Below are 20741 nucleotides of genomic sequence, written 5' to 3' on the forward strand. Positions count from 1 at the left end.
ACAACTTTCAACCCGCATCCTCCACTCCATAAGCTTCTATTATCAATAGTTTCACAAAGACCCTGCATACATTTTTTAACACCATCTTCTTCCAGTTCATCAGTTCTAAACTGCAAAGTGACAATTAACACTTAAATTACTACAGGAAAACAAACTGTTCCATGGATAAATTTCCTTTTTGTTACACAGTTCCAAAAATTTCAAAAGATCAAATTTCTTGAGCTTTAAAACCCAGAACAGTTACATAATACCTGCCTATTACAGCATTATTTTTATTTGTATTCTTACTGTTGGTCTTTTCTTCTTTTTAAAAGTAATTTTACTTGCAGTCTGTTGCACTTTTCCTTTTTTTATTTTACATTTCTTGACTGGGAAAGTCCGACTGGAACGAGGTCCATTTACAGCAGAGGCCCGGGGAGAAAAGCTCCACATTAAACAATATTTGCAGTGGCAATTATACAAGCAAAAAGACAAATCATACAAGAAGTAATATACATTTACAATGGTTTGTTCCAAACAAGCTTAATTTGCACATAGTTAGGCCCTGGATGGCAGTATTTGCAGAGTTTAGTACTGTAGCACAAAGACAGTAAGCATTGAAGAGAGGAAGGTAAGAAGGACTGGAAGAAAGAAGGAGAGTGTTTATGTGTCGCAAGGACAGAGCCAGGAATCCATGAGGTGTGACTTAAGTGAGTTTTTGAACTGTGAAATAGATGGTGCTAAAGAGACATTCTGGGGGAGGTTATTCCACTTTCTAGCTATGGTATGAGAGAAAAGAGCTCTTCCTGCAGTGTTGTTGGCGTTGGATATACAGAGAAGGGTTTTGTTGGATGAGCGGAGAGGACGATTTGCTAAATATTGGGTTAATAGCTGGTTTAGGGCTGTAGTCTTGTGAGGACTCTTTAGGATGTTGAAAGAGAGAACTAGTTGGTGGTAACTAAGTAATAGAGGAAGTTCTAGCCACTGTAGTTCCTTTAGGGTAAGGCAATGATGGCTTCCAAAAGCATAGCTATTGGCAAATTTTGCAATCTTATTGTAACATGACTCAAGTTTGTCTAGGTCTATTTTCCTGATGTGGGTTAGGATTGGTGCTGCATACATCAGGGTAGACAAAAGGTGGGTTTGGGCTAGGGTGACCCGTGCTTGGTCTGATAGGAAGTTTTTGTTTTTGTATAAAGTTCCCAATTTTTTATGTACTTTTTGATGGCTTGAGAAATATGGACATCAAAGTGAAGATTTTTATCTAGTTCAACACCAAGGAGCTTAGTATAGGGAGAGGGAGAAATTGCGTTACCATTACTGGAGGTGATAGTGAAGGAAAGAGGAGTGGTTTTGGATTTGTTGGGATTAAATAGGAGTAATTTGGTCTTGTTGGGGTTTAGGATAAATTGGATATCAGTGATCCATTTTCCACGGAGCTGAAGGTTTCCTGGGTAAGTTTTAAAGTGGTTAGGGATGGGGCTGAGCAGATTAGTGTAGAATCATCTGCATACTGTATAAGTGATGCATGCTGGGTTGAGGTGTGTAGTTTGTTGGTGAAAATGAAGAATAGTAGTGACCCCAATATTGAGCCTTGTGGAACACCTATGGTAGTTGGCAGTAGAGGTGAAAGCACACCTTGACATTGGACTGATTGTTTCCTGTCAGAGAGATAGTTTTTGAACCAGGTAGGCAGTAGTGGAGGGGCAAAGTGTCTAAATGTAGGGTATGCGAGACCATGTCAAATGCCTTAGAGAGATCTAAGAATATAGCTGATATGAAATTGTTGTTGTTTCTAAGTTGGTTAACCTGATTAGTAAAAGAGAGAAGTGCAGTAGTTGTACTATGGTTTGGGCAGAAACCATGTTATGTGAAGGAGAGGAGATTATGTGAATTTAAGAAGTGCATCACTTGAGTGTGAATGCATTTCTCAAGGAGCTTAGACAGGGGGGATAGGATAGCAATGGGATGGTAGTTTGATAGGTCATAGGAGTTGCCGCCTTTGTGTAGGGGGATAATATAGGACACTTTCCATAGTTGAGGGATGTAAGCTTCTTGTATGGAGCGGTTGATAAGAATTGAGACAGGGTAGGCTAATTCTGCTGCTATTTTTAGGAAATTAGTGGGTAAACCATCGGCTGCGAGAGTGGTAGGTTTCAGTTTTGAGAGTAGTTTTTTTTAATTATGGAGGGTGGTATGGGTGAGAATGTAAAGGAAGGTATATTATTGTGACTTGTAGTGGAGGTGGATATAGAGTTATTCTTGGATAGTTGGGTAGATAATGACAGAATAGATTCTATGAAGTGATGGTTAAATTGAGAAGCTATGCTGCCATTATTAGTGTTGGTGTTAGGAGCTAGGGTGGTAGTTTTGCCGGGTTTTAGTAGGGAATTGACAACTTGCCAAAATTTTGGGGGATTTTTGGAGTGTTTAGATACCTAGGAAGTAGTTCTGTTTATCCAGTTTTGCTTGTTTTTTGGCCTGATTCCGAAGTTGTTGATAGTTTTGTCTATCTAGGTTAGTGCTATTCTTTTTCCAGACCATCCAGGCTTTATCTCTGGACTTCAGTAAGGCTTCTGCAGTCCTACTCAGCCAAGAGGCATAGTTTCTAAGTTTTATAATGGGAGCGACTGTATTAAGAACATTCATAAAAGTACTATTGAAAAACTCAACTGCCTGGTCTAATGCTAGAGTTTGTAGTGGATGCCAGTTACATTGCTTTAACATACTGTTAAAAATTTGCGGATTTACTTTGTGTTCATCCTTAGTTTGCTTATAAAGTAAGGGTTTGGGTATGTTTACATGTTTCTGAAGGAGGAATATGGGGAAGTGATCTTTTGTTTGGGGAAATTTACTACAGTCCAATCGAGGATTGATTGTTTTTGGGATTTTTCTGTCAACTCTGGTGGGTTCTTGGATTAGTTGTGAGAATCCAAATAGGTTAATATGGTTAGAGGGATTGTTAGAGTTGCAGGCTAGCCAGCCTAAGTTTAGGTCGCCTAATAGGCTAGCTTCCTGAGGCAGGTTGACTCTAGCCCATTGTAAGATTTCCTCGATTATAGGAGAGTTGTTACCTGGAGGGATGTAACTACAGAGAATGTTGATTCTCTTTTTGTTGTTTTTGAGATAAAACTGAGCCTAATGTTTCGCCACTCAGAAATTTGGGTAGTGGGGTTTGCAGAGGCTGGAGGTTAAGTGTGTTTTTAAATAGAATTGCAACTCTGCCTCCCTTCTTGACACCTCTTGTCTAGTCTTAGGATGTTATAACCTGGGGGGAGAATTTCCTCATTTTGGGTGGTGGGTTTTAGCCAGGTCTCAGTAATGGTTAGCATATATGGGAAGTAGTGGGCTAGGAATGTGTGCAAGTCATGTAGTTTGTTAGATATACTTCTAGAGTTTAGGTTAATAATAAGTAAGTCTGATATCTGTTTGTCTAAGAGAATGTTATTGCATGGATCTGGGTTGGGGTTCATGTCTCCGGAGATTAGTAGCAATTTTTTAAGGAATAGTTTGAGTTTTATAGCATGTGCTAGGTCTATATTTGATCTAGATATAGTTTGTCTACTGAGAGGTAGTGTGGTGTGTGTTTTGTATATATAAAATAATGATCTGTCATTAAATAGTGCGGGGCAGATGACAACATTTGTGTGTGTGTGTGAAAGTATGTGTTATGCATTGTTTAATGGTGTGTTGGTGTGTATGGATGTGGTGTAGGCTAGAGTAGTGAGAGTTAGTAGTAGTAGTAGTGGTAGTATGCCTTGCATGAATTGTCTAGGTGGAGCTTTGGTGTTTAGAAGTATTGTGGTTGAGGAAATAGGCTGGGTGTGGTGGAGGTGGGTCCTAGGTACTTAGTTTGGGTATTGGGTAGGGAGTTTAGTTTGGGTGTGGTTGGGTGGACTTGTTGAAGGTTGCTAAATGGTGCAGGGGCTGGCCAGGTAAGCAGGGGATAGAATAACTCTAGTTGCAGTGGGGGTGGGTGGAAACTGGGGTAGGATGGGGAGCAGAGCGAGCCGAGCGTAGCGAGGCAAACAGAGCGGGTTCAGCCAGGCTACGAGACTACAGAAACAATGTGAGAAAGTGGTTAATGTGCAAGTAATCACTCTTTCCCTAATAAAGTTGTTTGTTCTTTCTACTGTTAAGCATTAGCTGCACTGTCCTTTTGAGCTTTCCCGCTTAAGAGTTTAAATTTTTAACAGAAAGCATTATGAGAAGCCTAGTGTGATTTCGCCAGTGCTACCTGGCCCCCGAGCGGTGCGCTACAATACTTTATTCCACTACTACAGTTAAAGTAAATAATCTCCTTGGTTTCAGGAAGCTTTGTAAAAACAATAATATTTGGACTGGGAGTGGATTCAGTACAATATTAACAGCAGTCTCTCTCAGTTGCAAGCCTTTCAAAGGGGCAGGTTGAGTTGGGCAGGGAGTTAAGTAGGTTTCCTAGGAGGGAAAAGGAAGAAATATAGGTGCAGATTAGGACATTGTAGAAAGCCTCTAACAAACAAATGTGCAATGTCCTTACACTTCTAAACAGCAGTAAGCACAGTAGGCAAACAAGTCTTTAAATGACTTGTTAATACAGGAAGCAAAGAAAATAGCATCGGAGCTTTTAAGCACACAAAACGTCAATTCTCTACACACCTAATTATTACAGAATAAGGAACAGTGTAAGCTCTTTCACATATTAATACTTAAATCACAACATAAATATCAAGCCAGTATGCCTTTGAAGAAAGTTAGCGTGACTAACATTTGTAGGTCGCTTGTTCGAGTTATAGCAGGGCTACACAATAATATGCTTTTGTTAGTACAATCTAGTCAGAAGACACCATTTAGTAATAAATGAGTATGTCGCTCGTTCCTTTTCGAACTACACTGGTGCATATCTAGCACATGTCTCAGTTAACCATTAAGTGGGTATCAGAGCATCCACAATACTCTTAGCAATGTCCCTGGTAGAAACAGTAAAATATAACCCTGCAGCCCGTTCTCCATACTTAATAATCCTTCACAGTTTAAACACACTTGCTATAATGTTTGGTTATGCAGCACCACTCTATAAGCTTATTACATTATATGCATCTCTATAAACAAGCATTCTACTTCCTGTAGATGACTATGCAGCAATGTAGATTATTCTATAAACAGTCAGTAACAGTAGGCTTACAAATAAAGAGAATTCCCTAAAAAGACAGTTTTAGTAGGTAATACAAGGTGGTCTTACCGACGCTGGGTTCCGCGAGCACTAGCAATTTAAAAATGGCACCAGAATACAGGGTTTATTAAACCTCGGTCGTGTAGTCAGGGGAAATCAATGGCCAGATTGGCGTTTCTGCTGCCACATGGTCTTAGCCAGGCCATGGGACTACAGAAACAATGTGAGAAAGTGGTTAAGGTGCAAGTAATCACTCTTTCCCTGATAAAGTTGTTTGTCCTTTTGACTGTTAAGTATTAGCTGCCCTGTCCTTTTGAGCTTTCCCGCTTAAGAGTTTAAATTTTAACAGCATTTTGAGAAGCCTAGTGTGATTTTGCTAGTGCTACTGGGCCCTCGAGCGGTGCGCTACAATACTCTATTCCACTACTATAGTTAAAGTAAATAATATCCTTAGTTTCAGGAATTTTTGTAAACACAATAATATTTGGACTGTGAGTGGATTCAGTACAATATTAACAGCAGTCTCTTTCAGTTGTAAGCCTTTCAAAGGGGCGGGTTGAGTTGGGCAGGGAGTTAAGTAGGTTTCCTAGGAAAGAAAAGGAAGAAATATAGGTGCAGATTAGGACAGTGTAGGAAGCCTCTAACAAACAAATGTGCAATGTCCTTACACTTCTAAACAGCAGTAAACACAGTAGGCAAACAAGTCCTTAAATGACCGTTAATACAGTAAGCAAACAAATAGCATCGGAGCTTTTAAGCACACAAAAGTTCAATGCTCTACACACCTAATTATTATAGAATAAGGAACAGTGTAAGATCTTTCACATATTAGTACTTAAATCACAACATAAATATCAAGCCAGTATGCCTTTAAAGAAAGTTAGTGTGACTAACATTTGTAGGTCGCCTGTTCAAGTATAGTAGGGTTATACAATAACATGCTTTTGTTGGTACAATCTATTCAGAACACACCAAATCACAACAGAAATATCAATCCAGTATATGCCTTTGAAGAAAGTTAGCGTGATTAACATTTGTAGGTCGCTTGTTCAAGTTATAGTAGGGCTACACAATAACATGCTTTTGTTGGTACAATCTATTCAGAAGACACCATTTAGCAATAAATGAGTATGTCGCTCATTCCTTTCCTAGCTACACCGGTGCATATGTAGCGCATGTCTCAGTTAACCATTAAGTAACAGAGCATCCACATTACTCTTAGCAATGTCCCTGGTAGAAACAAGTAAAACATATCCCTGCTGCCTGTTCTCCGTACTTAATAATCCTTCACAATTTAAACACACTTGCTATCCTGTTTGGTTATGCAGCACCACTCTATAAGCTTATTACATTATATGCATCTCTATAAACAAGCATTCTACTTCCTGTAGATAACTATGCAGCAATGTAGATTATTCTATATACAGTCAGTAACAGTAGGCTTACGATTACAGAGAATTCCCTATAAAGACAGTTTTAGTAGGCAATACAAGGTGGTCTTACCACCACTGGGTTCCGTGAGCACCAGCAATTTAAAATTGGCGTCAGAATACAGGGTGTATTAAACCTAGGTCCTGTACTCAGGGTAACTAGGGAAATTAATGGCCAGACTGGCGTTTCTGCTGCCACGTGGTCTTAGCCAGGCTGTGAATACAGAAACAATGTGAGAAAGTGGTTAAGGTGCAAGTAATCACTCTTTCCCTGATAAAGTTGTTTGTCCTTTCTACTGTTAGGCATGAGCTGCCCTCTCCTTTTGAGCTTTCCCGCTTAAGAGTTAAAAATTTTAACAGAAAGGATTATGAGAAGCCTAGTGTGATTTTGCCAGTGCTACGGGGTCCACGATTAGTGCACTACAATACTCTATTCCACTACTATAGTTAAAGCACATAAGTATTAACCTTGTCCCCTTAGTTTCAGAAATTTTTGTAAAGACAATAATATTTAGACTGTGAGTGGATTCAGTACAATATTAACAGCAGTCTCTCTCTGTTGCAAGCCTTTCAAAGGGGCGGGTTGAGTTGGGCAGGGAGTTAAGTAGGTTTCTGCCACTGGGTTCCACGAGCACTAGCACTGCATATGTTTTACTTACTGTGTTAATTGCTGCCACAAAACCTGTCACTTCCTCAGTTTGTTGCTGCTTTCTTCTTTTACTTTTTTTTATCACTGCTGCATAAGTTTTAACCATTGCATTTTCTCCTGACACATCACTTGGTTTCTTTTCCATATTACCATCCTCAGCACATCCAAAAAAGTTATCTGCTGTCCACCACATGAGACAGTAGAAATGTCACCTGGACCATCCTGCTTGGTAATTTTTAACAGATTACCTGCAATCTCTCCTGATGCTGGTCTGTTATCTGCACCACTTCCAACAGACTCGCTTACTTCCTTCTCCACAGAGACAGTTAAATGCTACTCCCTTGTAGCATCCACTACACAGCAGACTTTGGTTACATTCTGAAGTTCCATATTGAACATATTTTCCCCCAAATTCTCATTTTCCACAGCTTTTCTCAACCTCTCCCATGTTGCTGTTTCTGTTGGGCCTTTTCCTTACTGCTTTACGAGACCTCCAACACCATCTAGCAGCTCCAAAGGGCATGGGAAGTTCCTCAGTACCCTGGCCAAATTTCCTCTAGTCGATTAAACACCATGTTGGGTCTCCCCCAAAGAGGCCAATAGCCTAGTGGGACTAACCAGGTCAACAAAGGAGAAATTATATAAAACCTCAGGTTCAGAGTTTTATATAGCTTTCAGTGGGAAGAGAACAGTTTTTTTCCCCAAACCTTATTCCCAAAGGATAACAGTGATCTACAAATACTCTTTTCCTTAATTTTCAGCTGCTTTCCCTTTTGTCAAAGCTGATGCAATAACTGTTCTTTCAATTGTATCTGTTTTGCAGGATTGTCTGTGTATTTGCTTAACTGGTTCACTATAAAAAGTTAACCAATCTCTCTCTTCTGTACCTTCGGTACATTAGAGAAAGAAAGGGAAAATTACTGTTCATTATTCTTCAGTCTCTAACAACTTTTCCTTGACATTCTCCTAGACCACTTCCAACTCTGCTAATATGATACTCTTTATCACTCTCATTTTCCTGAAAAGCCCCAATAAGGCCCGATGTACTTCATTTATTCTTTTGATAGAGTCCAGTACTCACTCACTTATTATCATTACCTCCATGTAAACCTGGTTATGTTTCTTCTGAATCGCTGTCATTGCTTTTGTTTCTTTCAGTTCATTCAGTTGGACATTTTTTTCTTTTCCCTTGTGTTTATTGGGCTTATCTGATCTCTACTTACTGGTTCCTTTTTTTCCTCTCATTATTCAGACTGCACAAGTGCCTCACAGCAAGAGGTTCTCCGGTTCGATCCTCGGCTGGGGTGCCTTCTGTGCGGAGTCTGCATGTCCTCCCTGTGGTCGCGTGGGTTTCCTCCGGGTGCTCCGGTTTCCTCCCACATCCCAAAGACATGCTGCAGGTGGATTGGACACACTAAATTGGCCCTAGGTGTGCATGTGAGTGTGCCTTCTGTGGAAGGTTGGGCGCCGGGCTGGCAACTCGACACCATAAAACTCCACTGCCATTCAATGTGCGGACAAGGTGATCCGCTGTGGCGACCCCTAACCGGGAAAAAGCCGAAAGAAGAAGAAGAAGAAGAAGATTCAGACTGCACAAGACTAATTACAATCTTTTTAATTGGACTTTGAGTTTGGAAATTTGTTTATTACTCCCCAGATATAAACTTTCAAGGAAAGAGAAACATAGTGTACCACCATTTATCTCTGCATCATACCCAAGTCCCAAGAGCACCATACATTAACATTTTGTTATTCAATAACAAAAATGCCAGAAAAGTTATGTTTACCACTGCTCAGTACCTTTACTTTTATATTTCTTCACTGGCATATGGTTATAGGTTTACTATAATTTTGTTGTTTTCCCTGCAAGCAAATTATCATTTGTACGAACTGTAGAAATGAAAATCCACTGCAGCAAACGACAAAAATGTTGAACGTGAAAGTGGTGAATGTTCGAATTCGACATAATTCAAACATTCACCACACTTCTGCAAATGGAATTACTGTGCGTTGCACAGTAAAGAACGTGTTCGCAGGGGGGTATTTTAAACTGATCTCTTTCATCCAAGCATATGTTTTTCCCTGATCAGTGAATAGCTACTGTTTTGGGGATACCAAGCTAAACTGCATTACCAACAGAGGAGCTATAAAAAACCAACAGAGAAAATATTCAAATAGCTTCATAATAAAAATATACTAAATTATCATATGAAACATTGTACAATAACTATAGGAATCATATCAGAGGAGGTTAGAAAATATTGAGAAGAGGGACTGGATGAGCAAGTCGCAAAGCAACAATGGGGAGACATATGTATGGCTCCTAAATATGCAGTGTGTAGAATATTTAGGATTTTTGTGTGAAGTGTTTGCATGGGTATTTTTCTACCCCCAAGCAGACTCCAAAGAATTTTTCCTCATGTAGATGAGTAGCTGTTGGAGGTGTGATGAGAAAGAAAGAGGTAACTGGAACGTATATTTTGGGAGTATAACAAGTTGGCAGACTTAAAAAAAAAAAAAAAAAAAATCCCTACGGATTTTTCTGTCAAAAATACTTAGTGAGCAAATGGGTGTTACTAAGGAAATGATTTTTTGAGCTGGGATACAGGATCTGAATTGCCTAGACATACATTAAGTTTAATTCTGGTGCCACCAAAAAAAGCAATTACTAGAAAATGGAAATCAAAGTCTAAACCAACCATACTTGAAGTACTGAATAATGTGAAAGAACTGGAAGTAGGATCTTTACAAAACAGTAGGAGCAAATTACATAGAAAAAATGGACATTCTGGGAACAACACATGCAGAAAAATGTTTTGGTGGAGGAATGAAGTTTAAGGGAAGACAGGAATTGACCAACTATGCAATGTTGGATTGATTATATTGTACAGAAGAATGTGTGTGCTATAGAATGTTTCAATTTTGAACATATAATAGGATTTCTTTTAATTTACATAAATGTAAGTTTGCCTATGCCACACATGATAATTCAATAAAGGTGTTAAAATATATACAAAACTATGATGCAATTAGTTGATTTTCTAAAAGTCACAAAACATTTCACTGTGGGCAGCACAGCAATATTGGAACTTCTCAGTTGGTGTGGGGCTCTGCCAGGAATGGCAGGTCAGAGAACACCCTAGCATGCATCTCCATTGCCCAGCATCCCTCAACATATCAGGTTTAGCGGTTAGAATTAGCTGCATCCATATCCTACTCTCCCATGCAGAAGGGAAACTGTCATTCGAGTTTTAACTCACTGAATACTCTGCTATGATTGTGGTAGCCTAGATCCACTTCCAAATCCAGCCTAAAAACAAGACGCATTAAATTTTAACCACTGTAACCAGTCAGTGCCTTCCAAGTATTCTGAATTTTAAGGTATGGTTTAAAACTGGTGTGTTGAAGTTTACAACTCTTGAATAATTTGGGAATTTACAGTCTGTATGAAATTGTAACCGATATTTAAACAAAAACAATTCAAGCACTGCAATCTATAGCTGATAAATTCAATGCAATAATATTTCACAATGCTCTAGCACAGGTGTTAACAGATTTTTCTTATGTTGATATGTGTACTTGCTTAACAAGCTTGACTACAATTATGCTGACTGGGAGTCCTCCATTTTTCCATCCCAGGTTTTGCATACACCTTTCCTCTCTGTTCCATTAAACACTTCAAAATTTCTCTTATGAAAAGAAACTCCACCATTGTTTGCCTACTCTGGTTATGCATATGTTTACGCTACCAACATTTGTGGATATAATATTTTGATATATTTTATGCACAAGATCCGCATTTCAGAAATGCGTTTTGTTATTACATGACATTTCATTATGTGATAAACACGCTCAGCAGTACGTGCACAATTATAATCAAGAACTGAATATCCTTTTGTGCAATGACTATTGCTACCACAGCAAGTGACTTCTGTCTTGCTGTGGAACTGTCACAAATGAACTTCTATGCCGCTTGAAAACAAACATGCTACTCACTCATCTGGATCCTTATGGACTAATCCCCTAATAGTGATCATGTGACCAGTATCCAACGCTCTGTTCAGCTTGCAGATAAATGGCATTTGCTGAAAAATGAAAACACAGAAAGTTATAACATGAAATACATTTCATTTTAACAGTAATTTTATTTCATATGCACCACAGTGAATATTAGTTGAAACAGAATCTGTATTTGTAGGAAAAGTGTAAGCTATCACATGCACAAGTGCTGAGATTCATAGGAGCAGTAGCACAACTTGCTCATGCTGAGTTGCACAACTGAGTTTTGTGTTCCACAGTAACGCACATTCCCACAAGCGCAACAATCGCATTCCAAGTGAATATCTGAAATGTACAGCCAGCTTATGCTGCAATGCAGCAGTTGTCTTGCAGACTATACTCTGGCACAGACTCCTCCATACAATGATAAATATGCACACACATACACCAGGGTGCCAAGTCATACACACACTCACAACTCTTGCACCCACATAAACAAAACACCAGCAGATACTGCCTTTCAGTCTGACAGCTAGTTCAATAGCTGTCTATGTAGCTGATTGTAAGTCATAATATAACAGCTGCTTTGACAGGATTTGACAGGTGTAGAGGTGGGATGAACATGTCAACAACTATAGTGGTGACAGCAAAGGCACAGGGAGGTTTTCCACACAGACACACTCACAAACACAGGGCATATACACACACTGCATCTATGATCTCCCCATTCATAACAGCCACAGGTCACATTAGGCAGTGGTCAACTACTGCTACTACCACCACACAGACAACACTCCTTTATATAACCTACCTGGATATGCAATCTGTGTGGGGTAAATCTGCCTAGTTTCCTCTGTGCAGATTCTTAGATGCACCCTGCTACCTAGTGCCATGCACTTACATTCTCTAAACTGCTTTTTAGGGTAACTAAATGCAACTATGGCAGGGTACTTGGCTAACTCAAATATATACAGAATAAGTCTAAAACACAACTATGTAGCATGCTGGGTGTCAACAGCGTCAAGCATAACACATTTATGCAGATATGGTGCCCTGATGCTCATTGTTACGTGTGTACAACTCTGGAATTATAAATCCAGAGACGTGTACTATGAATTGCATTTTCACTTCTCTAAATAAAATGGTAAAGTCTAGTGCTCCATCGACATTGTACATTTATGGTACTTTGTTAAATTACGTCACTGACATTTTGACAAATGTGTTACTTACTGTATATACTCACTAGCTGACAAATTCACACTTACTATTATCCTTTTTATGTGTCAGTCGAAATGTATTTAAATCATTTGTAAAACAACTGCATTACTGTTTGTATTGCATCTAATTGCCATAGCTTGCGTGATTATCACTGTGTCTTGTCTTGACAGCCTGGGTAAGCCTGAAAAGGGTCCTTGGACCAATTTACTTCTCTGGTTAACAAATGTTAATAAAATAACTTGCATGGTATGGAGTGCATGACTTGTGTCTACACAAGTATCCTAAATGAGCAATCACCACAGGCACTGCCTCAAGAACATCCACATTTGAATATGGTGTAAAACTTCTCTAGGTGGTGCAGAACATTAGCTTTAGGCAACAGATTACTCTAGGAAATGGACTAAGACTGCCTAGTTTGCAACTTGTCTATAAATCCTAGGCAAAGTGATATGGAATGAGTAATTGCCTGAGGAATGGAAGGGAAGTAAGGAAAGTTATGGCAATATAAGAATAGTTTCTTGTAAATTCACACCAATGGCAGCAGCCCGAATAAATGGTTCACTAATAAAAAATTCCAAAAGTAAAATCCAATGCAGCATATAGTGAACCACGACAAGGCAAAAGGGAAATAATCACCACAAATTTATTAAAGAGGGTTAGTGCTTTCGCAGTATTGAAAGACCGTTTCTTCAGACATCTAAATCAACCTTGCAAATCATTTAAATACTACTATTCATATATCCCTCATCCAGTCAGAAATGGACAAAATTCAAACAATCACTCACATCATAAAACACCATGGCAACAATGTTGCAACATTTAAAAGGGGAACAGCTAACAAATCTACACCTAATTCAGTCTATATAATACAAATAAACATATCAATGTAAATGCATGCCAGTATAAAATAATCATCATCATCTTTTGGCTTTTCCCATTAGGGGTCACCACAGCGGATCATCTCTTTCCATTTCTTCCTATGCTCTGCATCTTGCTCTGTCACACCAACTGCCTGCATGTCCTCTCTCACCACATCCAAACCTGATCTTAGGCCTTCCTATTTTCCTCTTACCTGGCAGCTCCATCCTTAGCATCTTTTTCCCAATATACCCATCATCCCTCCTCAGTACGTCCAAGCCAATGCAATCTCGTCTCTCTTGCTTTGTCTCCAAACTGTCCAACATGAGCTGACCCTCTAATATACTGATTCCTAATCCTATCCATCCTAGTCACACCGAGTGCAAATCTTAACATCTTTAACTCTGCCACATCCAGCTCTGACTCCTGCCTTTTTGTCAATGCCACTGTCTACAACCCATATAACATAGCTGGTTTCACTACCCTCTTGTAGACCCTTCCCTTTCACTCTTACTGGTACCCATCTGTCACAAATCACTCCTGACACTCTTCTTCACCCATTCCACCCTTCCTGTACTCTCTTCTTCACCTCTCTTCCACATTCACCATTACTCTGAACTGTTGATCCCAAGTACTTAAACTTGTCCACCTTTACCAACTCTACTCCCTGCATCCTCACCATTCCTCTACCCTTCCTCTCATTTACACACATATATTCTGTCTTAGCCCTGCTGACCTTCATTCCTCTGCTCTCTATAGCATATCTCCACCTCTCCAGGGGTCTCCTCAACTTGGTCCCTACTCTCACTACAGATAACAATGTCATCTGCAAACATCATAGTCCATGGGGCCTCCTGTCTGATCTCATCTGTCAACCTGTCCATCACCACTGCAAATAAGAAAGGACTCCGAGCTGATCCTTGATGTAATCCCACCTCCATCTTAAATGGATCTGTCACTCCCTCTGCAGTCCTCACCACTGTCACACTACCCTCGTACATATCCTGTACCACTCTTACATACTTTCCTGCCACTCATGACTTCCTCATACAATACCACAACTCTGCGCTAAGCACCATGTCATATGCTTTCTCCAAGTCTACAAAGACACAATGCAACTCCTTCTGACCTTCTCTGTATTTCTCAAACACCACTCTCAGAGCAAACATTGCATCTGTAGTGCTCTTTCCTGGCAGGAAGCCATACTGCTGATCACTAATCATCACCTCCCTTCTTAACCTAGCTTCTACTACTCTTTCCCATAACTTCAAGCTGTGACTGATCAATTTTATCCCTCTGTAGTTACTGCAGCTCTACACATCACCCTTATTCTTAAAGATAGGTAACAAAACACTTTTTTCTCCACTCCTCAGGCATCCTCTGACTTTCCAAAATTTCATTAAACAATCTAGTTAAAAATTCCACTGCCATTTCTCCTAAGCACCTCCATGCTTCCATTGGTATGTCATCTGGGCCAACAGCCTTTCCATTCTTCATCCTCTTCATAGCTGTCCTTACTTCCTCCTTGCTAATCTGTTTCACTTCTTGATTCACTATCCCCACATCATCCAACCTTCTCTCTCTCATTCTCTTCATTCATCAGCCTCTCAAAATACTCTTTCCATCTACTCAACACACACTCCTCTCTTGTGAGTACCTTTCCCTCACTATCCTTTATCACCCTTACTTGCTGCACATCTTTCCCAGCTCTGTCCCTCTGTCTAGCCAATCGGTACAGGTCCTCTTCTCCCTCTTTAGTGTCCAATCTCTCATACAACTCTCCATACACCTTATCCTTAGCTTTCACCACCTCTCTCTTTGCCATGCACCTCATCTCCTTATACTCATGTCTACTTTCTTCATCTCTTTGACAATCCCACTTCTTCGCCAGCCTCTTCCTCTGTATACTCTCCTGTACTTCCTCATTCCACCACCAGGTCTCCTTGTCCTCTTTCCTCTGCCCAGATGTCACAACAAGCACGTTTCTAGCAGTCTCCCTTACTAGCTCTGCTGTAGTTACCCAGCTATTCGGTAACTCTCCATTGCCTCCCAGTGCCCGTCTTAACTCTTCCCTAAACTCCACTTCACAATCACCCTTTTTTAACTTCCACCAACATTTAATCCTTGGCACTGCTTTCACACTCCTCCTCCTCTTCTTGATCACCAACATCATCCTACAGACCACCATTCTATGCTGCTTAACTACACTTTCCCCTGCCACCACTTTACAGTCTCCAATCTCCTTCAGACTGGCTCTCCTACATAGTATATAATCCACCTGTGTGTGCATCTTCCTCCACTCATGTACGTCACCCTATGCTCCTCCCTCTTCTTAAAATACGTATTCACCACAGGCATGTCCATCTTTTTCGCAAAATCCACAATCATCTGACCTTCTGCATTCCTCTCCTTAACACCATACCCTACCCATCACTTCCTCATCCCCTCTGTTCATTTCACCAACATGCTCATTAAAGTCTGCTCCAATCACTAGTCTCTCACCCTTGGGTACACTCACCACAACTTCATCCAACTCACTCCAAAATTTCTCTTTCTCATCCATCGCACACCCAAGTTGTTGAACATATGCACTAACATTCATCATTACACCATCAATTCCGAGCTTCATAAACATCACTCTGTCAGACACTCTTCACGTCTAAAACACTCTTGGCATATTGTTCCTTTAGTATAACCCCTACCCCATTTCTCCTGCCATCCACACCATGATAGAACAATTTTAACCAGTTTCCTAAACACCTGGCCTTACTTCCCTTCCATCTGGTCTCTTGCACGCACAATATATCAACCTTCCATCTCTCCATAATATCAGCTAGCTCTCTTCCTACACCAGTCATACTGCCAACATTCAAAGTTCCTACCCTCACTGCTACACTCCTAACCTTCCTCCTCTCTTCCTGCCTTCGGGCATGCCTTCGCCCTCCTCTTCTCCTTCGGCCAACAGTAGCCCAATTTCTGCCAGCACCCTGTTCATGCCAATATAAAATACAAGTTATATACACACACACATATATATATATATATATATATATATATATAAAAAATCTATACACACACACGCACACAAATGCATACAAACATGTGCATATATTAAGTGTATATGTATATATATATATATATATATGTATATATATATATATATATATATATATATATATATATATATATATATATATATATATATATATATATATATATATATATATATATATATATATATATATATACACACACACACACAAATTATGCAAACCTGTATTAACATACACTTCATTTGGGAAGAGTTCTGGCTTTAGGAATGGGCTTCAAAGGAACTTTATCATTTAAACCACTTCCAATGTCTTACTTTAATAATCCAACTGGCTTCGGATGTTTCAGTTGAGTTCTCAATATCACCCCCATGTTCATTAATTTCAGTCACCTCCATAACTAAAAACCTAAAAGAATGGGTGAAACGTAAAGCTGAAACATATTTAGCTAAAGCATTAATCACCAGTGCCGTTTCTGATAGGATTAGGGAACACATTTATGCTATCTCTAAACCCATTAGTTTTCCATACATAAAAAGTGGAAGACAAACAACATACATAGGTTCATAGGTATGTACTAGGCTATCTGCCCTGGGGGCTATACAAGCCCAGCCAAAAAGGAACCCTGGCTTTTACCACCCAAGAAAATTATTTTCCTGTGCCACTGCCAAGCAGAGCCACTGAGGTGAACCCTGGGGTGAATTTCCTATTTCCCAACCAATCATTAAGATTTTTCTTGAAGAGTGCTAATGAGGAGCTTTGTTTGATACAGATAGGTAGTTTATTCCAGAGTATGGGAAGTCTCTAGGACAGGAATCTATCCTTCCGGCATGTTCCGTTTATTGTGGTGACAAGGTTTAGGTCCCTACAGCATGTAGCTCGGAGGGATTGGGATTTCTTTAAGTGGAGCATGTCCAACAGCTCTGGGTTTGACATAGCTTTGTACGCTAGGCAGAGATCACCTCTGAGTAGGCGATATGCGACAGAGTAAAGCTGGAGTTTTTTTAGACCGTCTGCGTAGGGCATCTGTTTGAGGCCGGTAATCCTCTTTGTGAGGCATTTCTGCGGCCTTTCCAGCTGTTGTAGATGTCTTGTGAGCTACATACCAAAAGGGGGGGGGGGGGTGTACTCTATAATTGGTCTAATGAGTAATGAGTACCTGGATGAGAACCCTTTTATGATGAGGTGCGCCACGTAGAAGGATTTCCTGACTACTGTGGCGATGTGATTATCAAAGGAGAGACTACTGTCCCACCTGTGTCCCAAGGTCTCATCACACTTTCGGTGTTAAGTATACTACTGCCTATGTTGTAGTTCATGGGTACACAGTTTTTACCAAAGGGGATGGCAATGCACTTTTTGGCATCGAGCTTGAGGCCATGGCTTTGACACCAGGCATCTGTCTCAGTGAGGCCCTTTTGTAGGATGTCCACATCATTAGGAGTTTCGTTTATGGCTCCTAGTTTGCAGTCATCTGCAAACTTCATTAGCCAAACACCTTCTGTGTTAGCCTGTACTTTAGAGAAGTAGATACCAAACAGGAGAGGACCCAGGACTGAACCCTGTGGTACTCCACTTGTCACAGGTCTGAAGTTGGATTTGGAGTCTGCAACTTTCACAGCGTGGGTTCTGTCAGTGAGCCCAGTTAGCAACTTATCCTGTGACATAGGGATTTAAACCTACTTTAGTGAGTTTATCTATAATTCCAGAGTGGGGGATGGTGTCGAAAGCCTTGGCAAGATCTAGATAGGCTGTGTGAACCACCTTACCCTTGTCTACGGCTTTGGTGACTGCTTCAAAGAAGTCTATCAGGTTTAGGAGACATGATCTGCCTTTTACAAACCCAAACTGGGTGGGGTTCAGAGTTTGGAGATTACCAATGTCTTTGTTTATATGTTCCATGGCCTTGCAGACCAGGCTTGTCAGGCTAATGGGGCGGTAGTTCCCGGGGTCCTTGGTGGCTCCCCCCATGTGCAGTGGGATAACCGTCACTGTGCGCCATTCAGCAGGCACACAGCCTGAGGTGAGGCTATGACTGAACATGGCACTTAGGTGGGGTGCCAGTTCGTTCTGTAGTTTGTGTAGAACGCAGCCTGGGATGTTGTCTAGTAACATGGATGCTGTGTTCTTGGCTTTGGAGAGTGTGGTTTTTACCTGTGCAGCTAAACATACCACATTCTGGGAATCACAACTAGCTTTAAAGGTGAACCAATCTTCCATTATCCGGGTGCTCCAATTTCCCTGATGAATCAATGTAAGTGCAATAATTACACTTATTGCATGTGAATACACTACCTATACATTCAGCAGAAGGGAGACACAACCTATTCTTGGGAGAGCATAACAATCAGCTCAAAGACTTCCTACTCTTAAATACAAAGTTTGGTACATTGCCCACTATATTCTTAATGTCTGAATCAATGGTCAGAATGGGCCAATATTTTTTAATGATTCCTGTAATTAGATCAACATTACTAGTATAGAAAGAAGGAATATGCACTCTACCTCTGCCAAGCCTTAAATTACATCTATCCACTTCAGTGCTCCCTGAAAAATAAGGCTTAGCTGTAGTTTGTCTCTTGCAAATACCAAATGTCAGGTTGCATTGAAAATATTCTGATTTCCTGAAAAGTTTAGGACTTTGTATACTTTGCTGTTACAGAAAAAACAAAGAGATAAAGCAAGCATCTGTGAATGGCAAATACGTAATTGAACAATTTCTTTAATGGGTACAAAGGGATTTAGTCTGCATCTCTAAAATGAGAAATGTTACATACATGAAGTGGGACGCAACTATTTTGAAGCTGAGGTCAGAACAGAAACAATGCCCTTAGTAAATGCAAAGCAGAATTCATTCTCAGAACTTTGGCTGCGTTAAATATTTTCTGCTCTATATTTTCAATATAATTGTTGTGACTCTGCCTCATAATAAATAGTAAAGAAAATACCAATACGGGATTCCTTTTCTTCTCAATTTCTTGTTTCCTTTCTCTCTGCTTCTCCCATCTGCTTTGTTCCTTAAATAAAAGTTATGTACTCACTATAACTAGGCATCTGTGTTGCCCATTTTCATTCTTCCGCAATGTATGGATTACAGATCAGATCCTGAAATCTGACTCAGCCGCATACTACAGACTTTGGATGCAACTCTCAATCTCCTCCCTGTACCCATAATGCCCTAGTCCATCCCCAATACCTCAGATTGAGTTTACTGCCATAATGATTTCAGTAAAATATAGAAGAGAATATAAATTAGAGCAGGGTTCAAACCCGGAACTTTATGTTCCAAACAAATATCCATCAGGTCACTCCAGAAGAGGACACGAAGGGGGGAGTTGAGAAACAATGAAAAAAGACAACACAGATGCCTAGTTATGGTGAGTACATAATTTTTATATCTGATGTTGTCCTTTTCATTCTTCCTTAACATATGGGACAGAGTCTCCAGCTATGTAAATCTTGCTGGATCTCATGGAAGCATATTCCAAAGCACTGCTGAACCAAAGGCATCTTTACTTCCTGGAAATAAAGTCCAGTTTGTAATGAGTAACAAAGGTATGTGCATTGGATCATGTGGCTGCGCCTCAAATATCACTGATGGAAGTTCTTGACCAAAATGCAAATGAAGTGGCCATGGATCTAGTTGAATAAGCCTTACAAGGTTTTGGTAGAGAAAGGTCTTGCTGAGAATAAATCCAGGAGATGCAGTTAGTTATCCATTTGGCCAATGTAACTTTAGAAATTTGAGATCTCAATCTACTAGGTAAAAAAGAGAAACTGTTCAGTTTTCCTGAATTCCTTTGTTCTGTGCAAGTAGAAAAGTAATTGTCTATGCACATCCAAACAGATGTAGCATGTAATCTCCTTCGAAAATTTTGGAATGATGACTGGTAGATGAATGGTTTGATTAATTTTAGATTCAGAAACCACTTTTTGTAGGAAAGAAGGGATGGCATGTAAGGAACTCTCAGAAAAATAACGCAAAGGCTTTCAAAGAAAGAGCCTGGAGTTCAGATATCTTTTGGCTGAAGTAATAGCCACTAGAAAGGCTGTTTTCCAAGACAGGCATTTCAAATAAGTTTTTCTGAAGGCGCAAAAGGATCGAGTCAAACCTTGTAGTACTATTGTTAAATCCCAGGGAGGTGAAGGATCTTTCACTGGAGCTCTCAGCAAGAAGGTGCCTTTTACAGTTTTACAGGTGTTTACTAGGCTAACATCCACAAGAGTCTTTTTAAGACTAGCCATGCATCCCAAATCAATGGCAAGTTTTGGTAAGTGTAAGCAGGGGCTTGGGAGAGGAAACATTTACAGGTTGCCTGTGTCCATTAGAGACATAGGTGCCAAATGAGGGATGAATTTCTGTCCCTCATCCAATTATCCAAGTTGCACTTGAATTAGGTTAGAGA

General features: G+C 40.1%; 1 protein-coding gene across 1 annotated transcript in view; it reads right to left on the reverse strand.

Moving 5' to 3' along the window:
* LGALS12 (galectin 12) overlaps nt 1–20741 on the reverse strand; it is a 588927-nt gene that overhangs the window by 17026 nt on the left and 551160 nt on the right. Inside the window, exon 7 of the mRNA XM_044075786.1 lies at nt 11207–11295. Coding sequence (XP_043931721.1) covers nt 11207–11295 — 89 coding nt within the window. The remainder of the gene's footprint in view (nt 1–11206; nt 11296–20741) is intronic.

This window comes from Protopterus annectens, chromosome 6.part1 (assembly GCF_019279795.1).
Source record: "Protopterus annectens isolate FY-2018-M chromosome 6.part1, PAN1.0, whole genome shotgun sequence".
NCBI lineage: Eukaryota > Metazoa > Chordata > Ceratodontiformes > Protopteridae > Protopterus > Protopterus annectens.